Below are 18,754 nucleotides of genomic sequence, written 5' to 3'. Positions count from 1 at the left end.
GTAAGTGTCTTTTCCTTAGCATTTGTGTAATATTATTTTCAATTAAAGGATGTCTAGACTTAAGACAAGTCAAAATGGTCCTTTTCTACTTCTGGTATAAATTAAAAGGATGAAAATCTGAATCATCCATAAAAAATCTATTATTTCAAAGTCATTTTAGCAAAATTTGCAATGTGAGATTATCGTGATACATATCCAGCATTTAGAACTGGTCAAGCCTGACTTAATCTGAAGATGTACTCCATTGCTTTTGATGTATTAAAACAGTAATCGAATGATCCCTCAGGATTTGAATAAAGTCTAACTACACGTTTTGTCTGTTGTGATCTTATTTTTGCCATCTGATTATGTTGTTCAGATCGCATGTAAATGACCATCTATCATGACTCAGTGGTAGTAATTGCATGAGGCGGTATTCAGTTAAATAATCACATAAAACTATCTGTCAGCCTTAAGAATTTTATTACAAAATAAATATTTAAAAGAAGTTAAAACACTAAAACAGTCAAAACGTAAATTTGTACATTTTCATAGATTTTCTTTGTGTGGTACATGTAGAAAAACAAATCTAAAAAAAAGGACATCGTTTTACATAACTACATCAATTGATCCCTTCCATGATGCCGTGTTTCCAAAAACAGAGGAAGTCACCTGCTGTGTGGGATTATGGGAGTCTTGTGTTACCAGGGTGATCACTGCACAGAGCAGAGAAACACTTATCTGACACTTATTAACATATATCTGAGAACCTTGAAATCCCAAATGATCAACTTTAACAGGCATCAATACCACATGACTACTGAAAAAGTGTACTGAATATTAAAATATAAATCACTTTGGGGTGTGAATAGTTGTTTAATGGATCAGACTCAAGCCAGAGCTGGAGCTACTCATTTGGAACATATCTGTCTTTTAAACTGCTAATATGTTCACAGTAGACAAGGACTAGATTACATGTGATGTTTGTTTTGTTAGAAAATTTCGATTTGACCAATTCACATATACAAACTGTTACTTGGTAGTGAAATTAAAAATCAAACAGTTTATCTTCCATCTTTTCATGTGGTGTTAAGAAATTGAGGATTTATACATAAATTATTATCATGGGATCATTACTGTCATAAATGATAAGTAGAGGACTTCGAAACACTGCCATTGTGATTCCTTTTGACTGACTACTCGGTTTTAAACACTGAGTTCTTAAACACCAGAGGGAGACATTTCATTATTGCATGTGCAGAGAAACTGCACATTCAGTCCAACAGATACCAATATGACAAGACAACGTGTTCTTCATAATGTTGCAGCAAAGGATATCAAAACTTTTAGCTGGTCCAACTATATTCAGCTGTATCAATAAATATAGATTTTTATCATGTGTAACCACCTTTAAATACCAACGAAATTGACAATTTAAAATAACTGACAGTAATATCTAGTATAAAATGTAATCATCAGTCTGTTCTGTTCTACATTGCACTGGCTCCCAGGGATGTCCATTGTGTCAGGTGTGTAAAAGCAGTGTTTCCATCAATCAAAACGCACTTTCTGTTGAACCTTGTTACTACAAGTGCCCTGCCCGTCAGTGGGAGAGCATGTCAGCAAATCAACCCAGCTGTCTGAGTCTCTGACTGCCGACACAGTTTTGATGATTGAGTGGAGGAGACTCTTGTTGCTGCTGCTGGGCTGGGAATACATAGTGAGCCACACTGCAACAGGGAGTTGGGTCGCCACTGCAGTTACCTGCGAGGGATCTGGCACCTATAGCGCACAGGAAAGAATATCACACCGTTAACGGCATTAAAGGACAGCTAGTGGAACTTTTTCCTCACTCACACTGTGACATTACCTTTCACAGTCTTTTGTTTTTTGTCTCTCCTTTCTCTTTCTTCCTCTTCCTCTTAGCCTTCTCCTACATATTAAACAAAATTATCCACAAGCCAACATTCTATATATATAAAAAAAGTCAAAGATCTCAATACTGACATACTGATATTACAAATCAAGTTCTTACCTTTGAACCTTCACAATAGGTTTCCTGATTCTGAAGAGAAAAAGTTTAAATAAATTACAGAATTCAAGTGCAATTTAACTGAACAGTCAATGTAAATGCCAACCCAGTCTCCTAGAATTTACATTCATATATCATAAATGTGTTTTACTGTATTGCTGGATTGTGTTCACTGGTAGTGCAACACTGATTCCTGCCAGTAAACACCGATTTGAATCTGCTGGTGGAGTAGAGCCTTTTACTGTGGAGTTTGCTTGTTCTCCCAGTGTCTAATTTGCTTTTCTCCCAGTGTTTCATCTTCCTCCCACAGTCAAGAGACACATACAGTAGGGTAAGTGGTGACTCTAAACTGCTAGTTCTGTTTCTGACTGAGCCCAGTGATTGTCTGGTCACTTGTCCACTGACACTGGCATCATTCCCAATGCCAGCTGGGACAGGCATCAACCCAACAGTCTTCCCAACTTCCCCAACATCAATGTATTTCTCTGGACATTCCCTAAACACATAGAAACTATTTTTGTATTGCCTTTAAATGAAATTACATATGGATATTTTTTTCTTTATAAGTAATCCCTTAATGCCTGAAATAATATAATAATAATAATAATATTGTTTGGGGATCTATTATATGCAAATAGTCTCCACCTAGCACTTTATGCCTTAGGTCTTCTTCTGGTGCAAGAAATTGCCTAGTCTGTTGATTGAAGGAGTACACATGAAAACAGATACTTTTACATTAAAAGTTAAATTAAAAGTTCGTCACAGATGTTTAAGTTTCTATTTTAGCAGTTTAATGCTTGCTGGAAAGCTTTTTTTGCAACAGTACGCAGCACATTGTTTCTATTTGAGATATGAGCTGATTCTTTTAACTGATTGGAGCATCCAGAATGAGGTGGAGCATCTGGGACTGGAGCTCTAAAGGTTATATAAGTTCCAGCATCTTATGTGGTATTCTCTCTGCTCTCCTTCTCAGGGCCTGACCTCTTTTATTGTTTTTGTTTGGTGACATTTTCTTTGGTTTATCACACAATATGTACACTATACCATACTCACTCATCCATATTAATTTTACTGACTCCACTGACATGTTCTAATCTTTATACTGGTTTTTATAGATGATACGTAATTTGTACTGTTATTTTCTTTCCCATTTTTTTTGTCAGAATCCCTGAGCCAGGTTGTGACAAATAACAAGACTGGTATAAAATAATAATCCTCATCATCTGCCTCTACTTTCTATAATCAGCTCCATGTGTTTTTCTCGTGCTGGATTTTCAGGCTCCATTCAGCTGTACATTATTTGTGTGAGCTCATTTCATTACAATAAGAGTCTCTACTGTGGTATTGCTGCTCTCTTTATCGATTCTGCTTCTCCTTTTGTGCCTCTCTCCTGACTAAGTGGCTCTACTTCACGTTGTGTGTCTGCACTACTGGGTTACTCAGTGTGTGTTATTAACTATGACAGATCCAGATTAAACAAGTGAATACAGAAATAACGTGTCTTCCATTTCTACATGAGGTGTTGCTAAATACTTTTGTTAAGATAAACCTTGTTCCCATGCAGTCACCATCCAGAAATAATTTGGTTCCAGCCAGTATGGTGATGGACTGGTCTCTTAGTTTAGTTAGCCACGTATGAAGCCCTGGTTGTTTGAATCTGTAATTTTGAGACTGCCATTGGTACACCGCAGTTTCAACGTGGAAACCACACAGTCTTGGCCACGTGTTTAACTCACGATATGTCTTCAAGCAAAAAGAATGTCTTAGGTTTATTTTCACCAGTGATGGTCTTAAAGCATGTATCAGTCACTATGAGCGGGTATTAGATTGGTCAAAACAAGCATTGTAGAATATAAATTAAACAATTTGCAGATCCCCATTTTGTGACTAGGTAGATAAATTTATCAAAAACATTTCACTATATATAAAAACATAAAGTCTAGGAGACAAAGCTTCTATTTCTATACTTCAGTATACAATGGCAAAAATGAAGGCTTTTTTAAAACCTGTTTTCTTGTTTTCTTACCTACATTCACATGTCTGATGCTCCAGAAACGTCATCTCAACATATTCTTGACCTGGCTCTGATGGCCTGATTTTCAACAGCTGGGGGTACATTATTTAGAATTATCATAAGAAGCAGTGCAAACAAGAATGGATCACATACAGCTACATATGTCCCCTCATCTTACCTGCATGGTGACATTTGTGGTTCTGGTGGGATGGCACTCCAGGTTCTCATCCCCACAGCAGCCAGCACACCTCACTAGGGGCACACAGGAGGGGCTGTAGATGTGCTCCACCTCTGTCGGATATTCCTGCACCACCTCCACCAGCTTCTCAATGGTCCGACAGAAGCTGCGACCCCACACTTCTTGAAAATTTAACACTATGAATGAGAGCAGGAGACTGAAGCTGAGGAGCTGCAAACCAGCAAACTTACTTCTATAAGAGATCTTTTTTTGTCATTACGGTGCAGATGTAAGACAAGCAGAGTGCATTTGCTTTGAGTTTGCACATAGAAAGATGTTTATGAAGCTTACTTAGAAGAGCTAAACTAAAACATGAACTTGAAATAAACTGCACACTTATAATGCATTTTTAAACAAACAGAATCAGTAATTACCTCCCTATTGCAATAATGGCATGTCTAAGTGATGTACAGAGAAACCTAAAGCAGTTCTGATACGCCAGAGTGTATCCTGTTTTCATTTTGAAGAAAAAATGTTTGTATAATGTACAGTACGCTTTCCTGTGGGAGTACATGTGTGAAAGTGTTCCAGTTGCTGTGGGGGAAGAACAGGGACGACTATAGCCAAGCAGAGAAAGAAGAGAAAACAAACACTGGAAACATGGCCATGAACAGAACCCTGCTGGAGCTGGAGCTGAGTTGCCCCGCAGGCACCTCTGGGACTGCAGTGACCCCCAGGGGTCACCATTTGGAGCCTGATACCACAACAGCTGTTTATAAAAGCAGACAGACTGGAAGGAGATGGCTGGGGAAGCATCTTCGATGGGATATGAGGTTGTGAACTGTAATGTTGTACAACGCAATGGGACAGTTGACTGTCCAGTCACTATTCTTTGAGTTTACTGTATGTCTTTTGCTTATCTGGCCTTTTCTTTTCTGTCTTCCCAATTTTCTTTGGCTGGGCGTTCAACAAGTCTTTAACATTCACTTTATTTCTCTTTTGGCAGCATTAATTTATCGTGATGTGAGGGAGGAAAAGGATGTAAGGGAAGGTCAGCAGTTGAGCAATCTCTTCAAGCTCAGACATGCCCTGATATTCTGTAAATCCAGAAATTCACTGACTGACAGCCAACATATTTGGCTTCAGTCATTTATATTTCTCAACAACGCATGACAAACACGAAGGAATACACCGATGTTGAAATGTGGTTTGTCAGGACTGGCATCCTCCAGACTCTAATCTAAACAACGCAAACTGTAAATGTACTGTTACAAAATAGTAATAGAGCTCCTTCATTTGGAGTAAAGTTCATCAGCTGTAGAAGCACTTACAGAAGATTTCAGAAATAAAGAAAGCAGAAATTCTTACCTTCCATTGTGCTGTTTGGGATTGACGAAGGTAGACTCTGCAAAATAAACAAAGTTGTGTTGACAACATTAATATTGTCTCTTCAAAACAGAGACAGCTTCAGCCTTGTATGTGTGTCCTCTGGTGGTGACAGTTGGAACTACAAAGCAGTAAAGTGGACAAACACGTCTTTTAAAAAGAAAAAAAACCTGCAGTGGACAAGTCTTTTTGACAAGCAGCAGATCCAGTCTCTTACATATATGTGTCACGTTCTTCTGTGTGCCCAACTGTTTAGGTTCAAAACCTGTTTCCTGTGGTGTAAGATTCAGCTCTGTATTTATTTTCCCATTGATGGTTTCCCCCTCCGTCTTGAGTTTTTCCCATCAACCCATGATAAACAGAGTGAATTTCTCATTCGCCTGGGAAAACACAAAACCTCTGGTTGACTCCATCTCAGGAAGGGAAATCTTTGTTTGATAAAATACCCTCCGGCAGAAGCGCAGGAGAGGCGGCAGACAACCTGCTTCCGCAATGTCCCCTCATCGCTGGAGTTAGATTTCAGTTTTTCTGTGGCACGAGCCTGATCATTTATAGTGTAAAACCGTCAGAATGCACGCGGATAATTGGACATTTTGTTGTTATGTAATAGCAGATGGGCAGACAAGGACTTTCTGAAATGATAGCAATCGAGACTGTTATGTTTTACACCATCTGTCCATTGCAAAAGTGCATCCTCTTCCTGTTATGAACCAAAATTAGTTTGCGGATGAGTATAGCATCTGTCAGCAGACCGCAACACTCAGCTATTTTAGTTTTTTTTTCCCAAGTAATGTCATTTATAAGGAATGTCCTGATTCAATGTTACTGAGAAAAATGTGTCAGTCAAGTTTGTGCGTTTGGCAGTGATCTGTCTTCTTTCCTGCACAAAACACTTTGTCACAGACTCTGTGGAAATCATAAATGTACAACAGCTTCTAATCAGTCATTTAGGCTCACTTAGTCCTCCCTGAGTTAGGATAACTGCTGAGGCATCTCCGCCTTTTTCAAAGTGGCTTGTCATCTGGCCAACACGTACAGCTGTTCTTCTGACAGCAGCGATGTTCTATAGAGTGGCGTTCATTGAACTGTGTCTGCTGCACAAAAACACAGCAGGGTGTGAGCTCCACTTGCAGAATATTTTATATAAACAGCATGGGAAAGTCACAGTTCAGTTTAAGTTATTGTTAAACATCAGTTCCACTCGGTGGGGCATTGATCATCCTTTATTCTCTAAAGCAACAGCAGACCGATAAAATAAACCTTTCTTGGGTTTCAATCGACATAAGACCTGCTCACTTTTGCCTGTCTATAAGTTTACTCAACATCCCAAAGATTTGTTGGTACTTGCTGTTCAGAGTGAGCTGAGATAGGAAAGGTTTTCTAACCTCAGTCCTGGGTTGAGGTTTGATATGACGAGCTAACATCTTTGACACCTCCTGTTGTTGAGAGCAGAGGAGCGAGCTGCCCAGAAAAGCTGCCTGAGAATCCTCACGTAGACATTCCCTCCTCCTCATGCACTTACAGTGTCAGCTGTGTGATTAATGGTGACTTAGGGTGTTTGAGCTCATGTGGAACGGAGACGCATTTTACATCTGTAAATTACAAATTATGTTGACGATCACATCCCAGAAGCTGGATCAGTTTCTGAGAACTGAGATTTTTTTCACTTCATTCCCTGATGAGCTTTTTAATGTAGTTTTGCCTGTCCTCTGTGAAGCTCTGACATTGCAATGTGTCTCTTTCATTTATTGTTTTCCTAATGTGGGTGTTAAAACCTTTGAGACTAAATGTGATTAAGGGCTTCACAAACAAACTGGACATGACCAGACAATAAATTAAACTTCTCCTAAAAGAAACAACAACAACAAAAAAAGTCAAACCAAAACCTGAATATGAACCTGAATCTGTTTAGTTTCTGCCTCAATCTTTTCATGTATGGGCAACATCTGGTTTTTGCAAATGACAAAAACGGCTGCAGACATTTAAAAACTAATTAATGGAAAAAACAGCTTTTAACATGAAACACAGACAAACAAACTCAGTTTTCTTTCTTGTATGCCGCATAGTTCAATACAAAAAAAAATCCTGCTCCCTCGCTGTGTTGGTCAAACAGCTTTCATGCCATACACAGATTAAAACATCTAGTTTTGGACTTGATTACTTTTTCAGCTGCAGAGGGATGTCAAATAATCTTCTAACAGATGGGTCAAGAAAAATCCACATGTTCCACAAACCCTAAATCATAATTGCTCACACTGAAACACTGAGTGAATTAAATTTGTATGTGAAACTTTGTGTTTGAATGATGAGTACCGTAATATGTTGCACAGATCCATGTTGTATGCAATTTGTCATGGAGCAAAAATGAAGGCTAACAGTCACTGTCATTTGTCCGTAAATCTTTGGGGTAATTTAGAAATGATCATACGATTAAAAAGCCCACAGATTTATTTATTTTTTTAAGCGTGTTAAGTCATCCTGTCAAACTGATAATGAGCTGAATTGTAACCTGTAACTGTTTTCTTTTCTTTTTACAACTTTAACTTGAAAATGATCCATGAACCATCACTTACTTACAGAGCTCTCACTGCATGTTCAGCAGGGTTGATTTAGTACATAACCCACTTCTCTTTGATAACGTAGCTGTGTCATAAAAAGCTTTCAGTTTGACTTTTTTTTTTTTTTTTTTAGAAGCATGTGCACCTTTATTCTTCCTGTAAGTACAGATTAAACTCTCCGTTGCAGTTATAATGGAAATATAACTGACATTAGGTTCCACATGCTTGATTGTAAAGCCACCCTAAAGTTTATGCTGTACTCTGGGTCAGATCAGACGACCCGCTGAGTCCTTGGGCTCCTGCTGTCAGGCAACAGAGGCCCCAAGCCTCATTACTCTTCAGTCCCACACAGCTGAACAGCATCATCTTTAACCCCCTTGCTTACCCTGTCTGTCAGAGGAGGGGCAGCATGCGTAGGGAGCAAAACTTAAACATGATTGGGAACCAGCTTAATGGTTAAAGGATCTTTCAACTTTCAGGGTCAAGCAGGGGATGAGGTAATGGTCAATTCAAGAGCAGGTACCATGGCAATTTGCCCAAATGATTAGGATACCAGCCATCATATTCCACAATACATTTTTAATGGGGAAATAGAAAATATTGAGAAATGTAGTACGGTAAATCAACTGGAGACAGTTCTTTGCCATATAAGGCTAATCAACTTTTTTTCTCCACCAGATTACAGAACAGAGCCAGTGGGTGAGGCATGTTTTGCTTGCCAAGAATTTGAAGTGAAAGCTTTCTCACGGAGGACTTAATTATAATAAAACACTTTCATTTCAAGTCAGGGTTTAAATCTCAAATATATTATGTGAGAAGCAGAATAATGACCAGAAATCAATAAATAATAGCAATAAATATGTTGTTGACGCCTCCCAAAAGCAGTTGATTGATATTGAAATCATTTAGAGGTGTTATTTCCCACACTGCTTGGGGTTTTGGGTCTTAGTTCTTGTGGTTGACAAGGCATAGCCATAGCTGTCAACTGTAAGTTGAATAATAAGAAAATTGGCTTAATTAAGAATTTAATTTCCACAATGCACTTTGTAAGAACTCTGGGCATATTTGTTGTTCAGTGACTGGGTTCATTTGGAAGGATAGATTTGTATATATAGTATCTGCAGATTTAGTTTTATCCCTCAGAAGTCTCTGCTGCCACCCATGGTTAAAATAGCTACCCATCTATCAATGGTATAGGTCTTTAAAGATTAAGTCTTGATGCGTAACACTGAAAAATTTAAACCACATATATTTACTTACAGACAAAACATATCCAGCATAGCACTATGATGCGTGGATAACAGATAACTGTTTGACAAACTGGAAAGTCTTTTGTGTTAATCACTTTAGTGAGACTGAGTCTCGTGACTGACAGAGTCACAGTCAACTCGGTCTCACCAGAAAACGTGTAACAAGTATGTTTGTCCACATCCCCAAAGCATAGAAGTGTCACAAAGTGCCATGGTTCAAAACAGTGAGATGCCAGCATATCTCCTGGCTGCTGTTTGCTGTTGGGCAGCATCAACATGACATGAAGAATCCCAACCAATAAACAGAAAGAGGTGCAAGCCTTTGCCACGTATATTATTTCTAACCCTAACCATGTATTGTTGACTCCTAAGCCTCATAACTCTCATTCTGCGAGTGAAAGCAAAGTACGGAAGTGAAGGACTGTAGAAAACATTCTGTGGAAAAGGGCATGATGTCTTGCATACACGTCCACATACTAACACCTCCCACCACCACATTTTTCCTCCTTATAAGCATTTGTGGCTAAATCAATATATCAAACTTTTACATTGTGACATGTCAAGCTGTCAAGGCATGGGCGTGTAACAAGATGTAACATTAAAGTCATCACAAAGGGAGACAATGTCATTACTTGGCGAGGTGTTTCCAGACAATGAATGTCATACAGTGGTCATACAAACGGCGTCTTTGTAAGGAACTGACTCAGGAAAATTTTGTCATTGAACAGTTGTTGAGCCATCACGGTAAAATTGCAACTTTTTATCTGTGGATCAACTTAATTACATGTTCTGTCATGCGATTGAGTTGTTTCAGTAAACTATATTTAGAAAAAGTCAGCGGCGTTGTGTTCTTACTTCAGAACTACTGTAAAGTGGACTGGTAAAGTCCAGGGAAATCCCTTCCTCAGTTCTCTAAACTCTGGTTCTTAATGATTCAAACTATAGTGGACATCAGTGTCAGTGAAACTTTGCCCTATGTTGTGAGTGACAATTGGATGAACAGTCCAGGGATAACATACAGATTTGTTGTTAGTAATCTTTGTCTACTGAATTTGTGATTTTGAGCATGCATAAAGGCAGCGCAGAGGCATCCTGCATTTGGTTTGACTGAAGTTTGACTCAGCAGACCACACAGGGGAGAAAGCACTAAAGCAGAGCAAGTGAATACAAACAGAGGCAGCTTGACAGTGAGAAGCAGAGCTGCACTGATCTTCCTCTTCCACCCTTTATTGCAAACCAGATTCCACGTCATCAACACCATGACCGTGGCACTAACTCTTAGGCCTCTCATGGGGCCTGAGGGTCACAGTATCTATTCTCCACCTTAAAAAAGAAAACCAGGCTCTGTTTTGTATACACAAGGCAGGTGAACCCACAACCACAGCAGCACCATTGCAGGACAGACAGTATCCAGCTGGGTCTCCAGGGTGGTCAGGTCAGGACTTGTGATCACAGACTGCTTCCAAAACACCAACAAACCTCAGCAGAGCATGTAGCAAATGTGCTACAACAAACATATCCATAGCTGGGCTATCATGCAGATTCAAACCCCTGAAGTAGCAATTTTGAGACACACATACTGATATTACTGCTGTGTAAAAGATAGATATTTAATAAAGTTAATGAAGCCCAATCATATATAATGATTTTGAGAGCTTCTGGCATATTAGTTGGAATTTCATTGCTAATTCAGTGACTGTGTTAGCCTATAATTGTTTAGCCTATAATTTGGAAAACTTCTAAAAGCAGATTTGAAGAACTGTGTAGGAGTTGCTATGATGATAAAGGAGATAAAGCAGAGTTCCAGGAAGTCTCATGTTGGATATGAAGAGGTGGAGCTTGGTGACTGGCCCAATTTTACCTCTGAGAACACAATGTTTATTAAGTGTAACAACAACAAGTTGCAGTCTTATAGTTTCATTTTGAACACACTACTTTGGCTTGGTGCAGTGAAATCCCAAAATCCTAGCATAGTGCCTGAGAAAAGGCTTCCGTCTGTGAAAGCGTGGAACCGAGATTACTAGAGAACAAAAATGTCTCATTTTTACACTTCAGTTTTTGTACAGTATGGACCATCTTCAGCCCCTTTTCTATGTTCATTCTTTGTGCGAACATGTGAACCATGTCAAAGTTCTAGTTTATTTAATGCGTAGACATGCAAGTGGATCTAAGCAAAACACAACTATTTCTCAGTATGTAAACATTTAAAACAACTCATCCAGGAGTCCATTATTCAAGATAAAGATTACTGCATCCTTTATAATCACAATTGTACCTTTAAAAGTAATTGTGGTCTAATTTAAAACAATCAGGCTTTCTTGTTAATTTTTATAAGTTTTGAAAAACTCTGTAAACAAACAAACCATAAAATGGGGTCAAGTGACAGAGAAGAGGTAAGGGTCCACATAAATTTTGATTTAGATAAACACCATTTCCTCTGTATAACTCCATTAATACATGTACAAATGTCTCCCCGAAGATACAGACACAAACACACACAACCGCTGTGTAAACGGTGCTCCCCGTCCGCAAGCATACACATGCACACACGGCACAGGTCTTGAGATAAGACTGACCGGTGGTAATTGTGGTCTCTATTACAGTAAACGCTGTTCTGTAAACCACAGTAAATTACATCCAGATGGGAGATTAAAGCTCACTGAGTAGACGGCTGCCCCAAGCACCCCCGCTACTCTTCCTCCTCCACCACAGGAGGAAGAAGAAATCCATATTTCCTGATTGCAATTGCAACTCTCCCCTGGGCTGGGACATTACAACTAGAGAGAAATACCACAACAGCACAAATAGGAGCCCTATCAGTCAGCAGGTCACAACCAAAACATGGTTTCATGTGTAGCTATCTGATCTAAGAAGATGTGTAAGTATATAAGAGCCAGAGACACAGAGGGAAGCCGGGCTAGACTTTTTAATATCTGTTTGATGTCTTACAAACTAAAGCTGCGTATGAAACGCAGCTGAAACACCTCACCGGGTAAGGCTATTCAATCCAGACTTGGCTAAACATAAAAAAAAAAAAAAAGCAAACACAGACGCATGTGTGCGGTACAGATGGTCAGTCTCAAGTATTGTCCTGCCTGTCATGATGACGTAAAGGAAGCACCTGTGTAACGTCATGTCCTCACAGATGCAGCAGCAGTGCAGCGCCTTCTTTCTTTGGTCAGTGATATTAGCTTGGATGAGTCTCTGTCAAACAAATTTAAATGATATCTGGTCTCTGTAGTTTTATTATAGAGAAATGCTGTATTAAAAAAACAAATACAAAGTATTTCATTATTGCATACCAGAGAAGCCTACAATCCTTTCCCTGGACTGGATTTCATATCATGACACAAGTAAGTGAGTCTATTGTACCACTTCTTCTCGCTGACTAATACCAGTCAGGTTTGGCTCTGTTCAAAGAAAATAAAAACGTCTTTCATACTACTCACACGATCAGAATGCAAGAAATGGAGACTTGAGCATAGAGCGTTCCTTGAGCGTTAATGTAATGAAGGGAAATTTGTCAGATGGACAGGAAGCAACAGGTATTGTAGATTTTGGCAAAGCTCTGTGTTTCTGCAGAGTGCAACATCTGATATTCATGCTGCTGTGGTTAAAACACATACACAAACTGCAGTAACAGAATTTTTTTCAAAGCAAAGGAAATATCAATAATACAAAGAATAGGAGACTGGATAGTGTAAAGGAATGTGCAAATAACACCTCATCCTTTAGACAGCCTCGGAATTAGGGTGACCAAAAGTTCACTATTGTGCAGAGAGGAAACCCAGGTGTTTCCACCTTTAGACAAGAGCTGCACTACCAAGAGAGTTCATTTCACCAGGACAGCCTCAAAAGAATGATTCAAAGCACACTTCAACAGAGCGGACTGTTGTCACTAGAAATCTACAACAAATCACAATGCTACAATAAAAATCACGTAAAACAACATGTTACGAACATAATCCTAATGACTGCCATATGGGAAAATGCATCCCAGGTTATTTTCTCTTCCAGGCGTTTATGGGCATGCCTTTAAAGCTTCAAATGCAGGCTACATGCATATGTTTCACAAGTAGGCAATAAGTTGTTGTGAAAGTGTATGGGCTTCACTGCAGATGCACAAACGGACAACTGCATGCACAAGTTAGTGAAACCACCGAAATCTTGGTGTGTAATGCTGCATTTTTTTTTTGCCTCAAAAGTTGTAACACAGAGCTAGAAATGACGTCCCATCCAAGCTGACCAAGTTCCACTTGCAAGTCCAATTGAACTCTGCAACTGGGAACTCAGAAATTCCAAGTTCAAATGGCATGCACCAAGACAGCCTCATCCATCCATCCATCCATTTTCGATACCTGTTTCATCCTGCTCAGGATTGTGGGAGAACTACAGCCCCGCCAGCTGTCATACAGGGAGGGGCCGCGTACACCCTGACAAAATTTATGTCACTCCAGACATTGTTTTGAAAAGAAGACAGGAAGCGACTGCTGCAGATATTAAACACAGAACTCATAAAGAGAGCTCACGGAGCAGAGCTTATGATCACACTGGTAGTTGTCTAAATGACCAAAGTAAAATTTGCCTTTTACTAGTTACTTGCTTTGACATAATGAACAGGAACCAGGTCATATGTGGTGAGAGTCATGGTTTTTATATCTGTGGCCACATTTCACTGCACTCTGTTTCCCAGAGGTTGTAAATTTACTTGTGTTGATCTGTGCAGATGCTACAATTTACTGATGTTCTCTAAACGTAGGCACTTGGAATTTGTAAAGAGCTCACAGAAGACAACTTTTGGCCAAAATATGAGAACTACTCAACCTAGTGACTTCAGACTCGACCCTGCTCTACATCGTGTTCCCAACAAAACACCCAAGTTGGAATCACATCGCAAGAGCAGCTGTAAAAAAAAAAGCAAAGCACACATTAAAGAACACACAAACACACATCCTTGTTTTATGTATAATTTATGGGAACCTCCCAGTGACATAATGCTTTTCCTATCCCACAACCTTAATCCTATCACAAATGAATGCCTCACTCTAAAACTAAAGTCTCACCCTAAAACACACCTTTAAACTTGTGAGGTCTAGCATTCCAGTCCCCACAAAGCTGTTGAACCCCAGAAGTACAGCTGGCTCCCAGTGTCTGAGTCATGAATATAGAAGAAAGAGTATACACTCTCACACACAGACATACTCTCTCTGAGACGTTCATAAATCCCTTGTAGTAAAGCCAAATCATTAAACAGTTGGGAGTCAGCCCCACCCTCTCTTGGCCGCTCCATGTTTCATAGCAGACACGAATGACTGTCTTGGTCACAAGACTCCTGACAGAAAACTCCAGCTGTGCCAATTTTGGTCTACGTTAGTTACAGTAAAGGAAGAATAGAGAAGGATTAGTTTTTAATTCACAGATGACCTCTCGATACATAGCTGTCGACACCTGTGGGCTTAAAGAAGGATCCAGACTTCAGATCCTCGCAGACTCAAAGTGATCTGACAGAATGGATGTGGAATCTTCGGGACTGTACTGTTTACATTTACCATCAGTCTTCTGGGCAGCAGGGGGCATTTAACCGGCTGCATGTTGAGGCCCCTGGGTTTTGTCACTACTGTTTTGACTAAGCAAGCCATGAGCTGATTATGAGGATTAGAGGAAATGTGGTGATCCCATGCCTCTCCCACTCACTCTCAATTTAGCAACAGCTGCAAAGTGTCCAGTTTGAGAAACTGTTGGGACGTGGAGCTTTTTCAAACCCTGAGAGTCTGACTGAGTCAGCGTATAATACTTCTATAAGTGGCCTGCAGGCTGCCAAAGGACTGTTACTAAATTCAACAGGCAACAGCAGCATATGAAGTGTGACAGTGTCAGTGAATAGATGAGGGAATGGCTTTTGCATTAAACATGAGAGGCAACTGCCAGTCCTCGGCCACCTTGGGAGGAAATCAGAAACTGAATAGGCTGAAGAGCTGGAGCAATTTGGTGGCACATGTCCCACTGTCCAGTGGCACATCCTCTTTAAGCCTTTGAATGAACCCTCACTTCAGTTTCAAGTTTGCCCTCTTCTGGCAGATTTTCATTAAAAGACTACAAGTCAATGCCAGGCAATAGAGAACAGACAAGCTTTGTACTGATACTCTATTGCCTGACAGTGATATCTCTGGCCTGAATATAAGTTTCAAAAGATTTCTATAGAGATACACAGCTCTTCTTCATAGATGTTATTCTTTACGCCGCATGTGTCCATTAAGCTATACACAAAAAGGGGGGGAAAAAAACAGAGGAAGGGACTCTGCAGGTGCAAATGAAACTGTAAGGTTTTGCCACAAGCTTTAACTCTGGGGCAGCTCAGCAGGACCTGCTTCCTCTACTTCAGCAAATTTGGAACAAAGACAATTTTAAAGTTTTCTGAAGAATTTCCCTGACATGGCAAACATTGTGTTTCCTTCACGTAACTGGAAGGAAGAAATAGAAAGTCTCATCACACAGGAACAATTGTTGCCTTTAAATTATGATGCAGCTGTTATCATAAGCTTAGTAAGTTTCGCCAAAAACATTCAAATCAGTATGACGGTGTTTACATCAAAGATTACATCACTGGGTTCCAATAACTCTTTCCATTTCTCTTTATACATTTTGAACTAAGACTGTTACATTTTAACCTAAAACAGAATTGCAAATTATTTCAACTGCAACAGTAGGCTGCATACACAGAAGACCCAAACAACGCGTAAAATTTTGATAATGGAAGAATAATTTTGCATTGAAACTCAGTGTGAAGTAGGTGTGAAACAACATACCTGAGCAGGTGAGAAGAGCAGATAAAGCGCCAACACAGTCTCGATGACAAAACTGGGTTTCATTTCGAGATGTGTGCGCGCGGAGAGTGGGTGATGACTCCCGACGCACACCTTAAAACAAAATCAAAAGGGGGGAAAAAAATCCAACAAAACTCTCCAAATTAGGTCACTCAGGAAAGAAAAAAGATCCCGACCGGGAATTTCCAAGTCAACTGCCCCCGTTTTTTTGCTCCGTGAGTGAGAGGAGTCACGTAGCTCCGCTGCCGCGTGTAACCTGATGAAGATTGTGCTTACTAACGAATAAGCCCCGCAGACAAAGTGGAAGTGGTGAGTCAACAAAATTATACTGTCAACAAAAAAAGCTTTTAAATATTTCTCTAAAGAGAAGGGAAATGCCAGATATGATAGAAACAAAACAAAACAAAGCACAGTCAGAAGAGTGAAAAGCAGTTCGTTCAGTCCAGAATCTTCAAGTGAGAATCCGCCTCAGAAACATACATGAAGTTGCACCGTGAGTTTCAGTTTCCAGTCCTGCTCTGAGCTCCAATCGGCAGAAAGAAACACTTGCGTCTAATTGCCCCCACACTACCTTTTCACGAGCTGGTCATTTAAATCTCCTCCCCTTCTCTGTCTTCCTCCCTGTCCTCACACAAGTCGCTGATGAGATTTTACAGCTTGTCTAAACTGCAACGTATACCGGTAAATTATGTGATGCTCTAAATGGTTATCATTGCGTTTGTGACGTTGCTGACGAGGCTTTCTTTGGGAATTGCAGACTACACACCACAGGTGATTTACACTGTAGAGTACACACATACTTGCTGAGAGACAACATCTGAGCGCTTTGGACATTCAACAAGAGCAATTCAGGTAATGAAAACATTTAGAGATCTTTTTTGATAAGGATGGTATACTTATTGCAGGCTCCAGGGTGCAAAGAGATTTTCCTCTGAGGCTTATTTAGTCAAGTTTTCTGAGACAGAAAGGGAGATTCCTTTACTGTTGACACATAGAGTTACTCGTCAGTGTTGGACTTCTGTGTTTGCAGAAACTCTGGAACCAAAGGATTCCTTGTGGGCTTCCACACATTCCTCCAGCGGCGCTGAATAGCTGCACAGCCTTTTGCTATTGAACAGACCACACTCAGGAGTGCAACATTTCTAAACATCTCAGACACTTGAACACCCCCGCCCCATTATCCAGTTTTGCCAGAGCATCAGTTAGTGCAAACAATCCGAGACGATGAAAGACATTTCCTCTAATTATGTTGCAAATTCACAGTTGTCTCTTACTAAACTGTATCTCTACATAGCAGTGATGGATGGTCTATGAAATTCAGAGGACAGAATGGAAGCAAAAGCGAAGTGGATTCTTCAGGGAAATGAACTCCACAATTATTTTGTTTAAGACTTTCACCGCTTTTCTTTGTGCGCTTCTGTTGTCTGAATAGTGAAAGTTTTTGAAACCGTATCAATCTTCTTGTTCATGCTGTCTAATTATCCATTTTATTGCTGCAATACTGCAAGAAACTGATACTTTTGCTTTTAGACAAAGATTATGTAATACTATAATGACACAGTTCAAGTGTGATTCATGTTTTGTTTGTAAGACATTTTTAATAGTAGAGCTAAAGACCAGTATTCCTCCTCCCTGCTGCAGCAGCTGCAGACACTGTGTTTGCCCACAGGACAGAGACAGACTCTCACCACCGTCTCGCCATCTGCTCCGTGATCTATCTGTGTTTTTAAAGGTGCACCAACTGATAGGGCCTAATAAGATCACTCAAACTGTTTGCACTATAAATACATGCTGATAAGACAAGCAAACCTGGGTTGAGCGATAATGCGGGCTACTCCAGGGGAGATGGATGTCTCTGCTGTCAGGTTGTGAGACAACCTTGAGGCCCTCATTGCTCTTGCTAAAACCACAAAGCTTGATAGTGTTAACCACATGCCTCCTTGTTCTGTGTCAAAGGAGAAGAGAAGGTGTCATTGCTACTGAAATTGAATATTCAACTTTTTAAAGTTTTATGATACAAATGACGTCATGATTCATTTCAGTTAGCAAGTTTACATGAGAGAAAAACTCATTTGTGTGTTAGTCTGACCAAAATCAGACTTAAGAAGCATGTAAACATGTTAATCTGATTGAAATCGTGCAAAATTAAGCTTCTCAAACCCGGACTAACACACCAAGATAATGCGGTTGGGGATCGAATCACTCCTGCATGTATATACTCAACTGGACTCAAATGGACATAGGCAAAGTTACATATTTTTGCATCATTTTATAAAAATAGCGAAGCGTAAGTGTTTATCAATGCTGTCAAATTCCCAATTAAGCTGCTCTAATTTTTCTGTTTCTTTTGTCAGACTTTGTGTGATTAGCAATGGCTTTAAGCATTTCAAGACTGTCACTCTGCTCTAATAACCCCTGATGTAATAACTGCTGCATTGTTTTAATAGATCATCATTAAAATGTCTTAAAAACATCTGTGCAGTGAATTCAGCTATGCTTGCATGTACACTGATCTCCCAAAGAGAAAGTTACA

General features: G+C 39.8%; 2 protein-coding genes across 2 annotated transcripts in view; one reads left to right on the top strand and one right to left on the bottom strand.

Annotated features, from left to right (window-relative positions):
- Nucleotides 1-443: 443 nt before the first annotated feature.
- On the bottom strand, nt 444-16,553 carry pgfb (placental growth factor b). Its single transcript, XM_072365662.1, has 7 exons — nt 16,204-16,553; nt 5,572-5,608; nt 4,204-4,400; nt 4,038-4,117; nt 2,015-2,044; nt 1,850-1,912; nt 444-1,761 (listed from the first exon to the last, which is right to left on the bottom strand). The coding sequence occupies exons 1-7, from the start codon at nt 16,264-16,266 to the stop codon at nt 1,740-1,742; spliced, it is 492 nt and encodes a 163-aa protein (XP_072221763.1). The 5' UTR covers nt 16,267-16,553; the 3' UTR covers nt 444-1,739.
- The window catches only part of exoc5 (exocyst complex component 5), a 71,901-nt gene continuing 64,419 nt past the window's right edge, over nt 11,273-18,754 (top strand). The window contains exon 1 of the mRNA XM_072365660.1: nt 11,273-11,284. The gene's annotated coding sequence lies outside the window, so the exon portion shown is untranslated. The remainder of the gene's footprint in view (nt 11,285-18,754) is intronic.

The sequence above is a fragment of the Leuresthes tenuis genome, unplaced genomic scaffold, assembly GCF_036924035.1.
Source record: "Leuresthes tenuis unplaced genomic scaffold, fLeuTen1.0.hap1 SCAF_15, whole genome shotgun sequence".
Taxonomy (NCBI): domain Eukaryota; kingdom Metazoa; phylum Chordata; class Actinopteri; order Atheriniformes; family Atherinopsidae; genus Leuresthes; species Leuresthes tenuis.
The sequence above is the reverse complement of the archived record's forward strand: the minus strand, read 5'-3'. Positions and strand labels throughout refer to the sequence as shown.

What these genes read in the sequence shown, in the direction of transcription:
- pgfb (XM_072365662.1), bottom strand. Translation starts at nt 16,266, where the DNA reads ATGAAACCCAGTTTTGTCATCGAGACTGTGTTGGCGCTTTATCTGCTC. An exon ending in CCCAAACAGCACAATGGAAG is followed by an intron (nt 4,401 to 5,571) that starts GTAAGAATTTCT and finishes TCTCATTCATAG; the next exon opens with TGTTAAATTTTCAAGAAGTG. An exon ending in CATCAGACATGTGAATGTAG is followed by an intron (nt 2,045 to 4,037) that starts GTAAGAAAACAA and finishes TTTTCTCTTCAG; the next exon opens with AATCAGGAAACCTATTGTGA.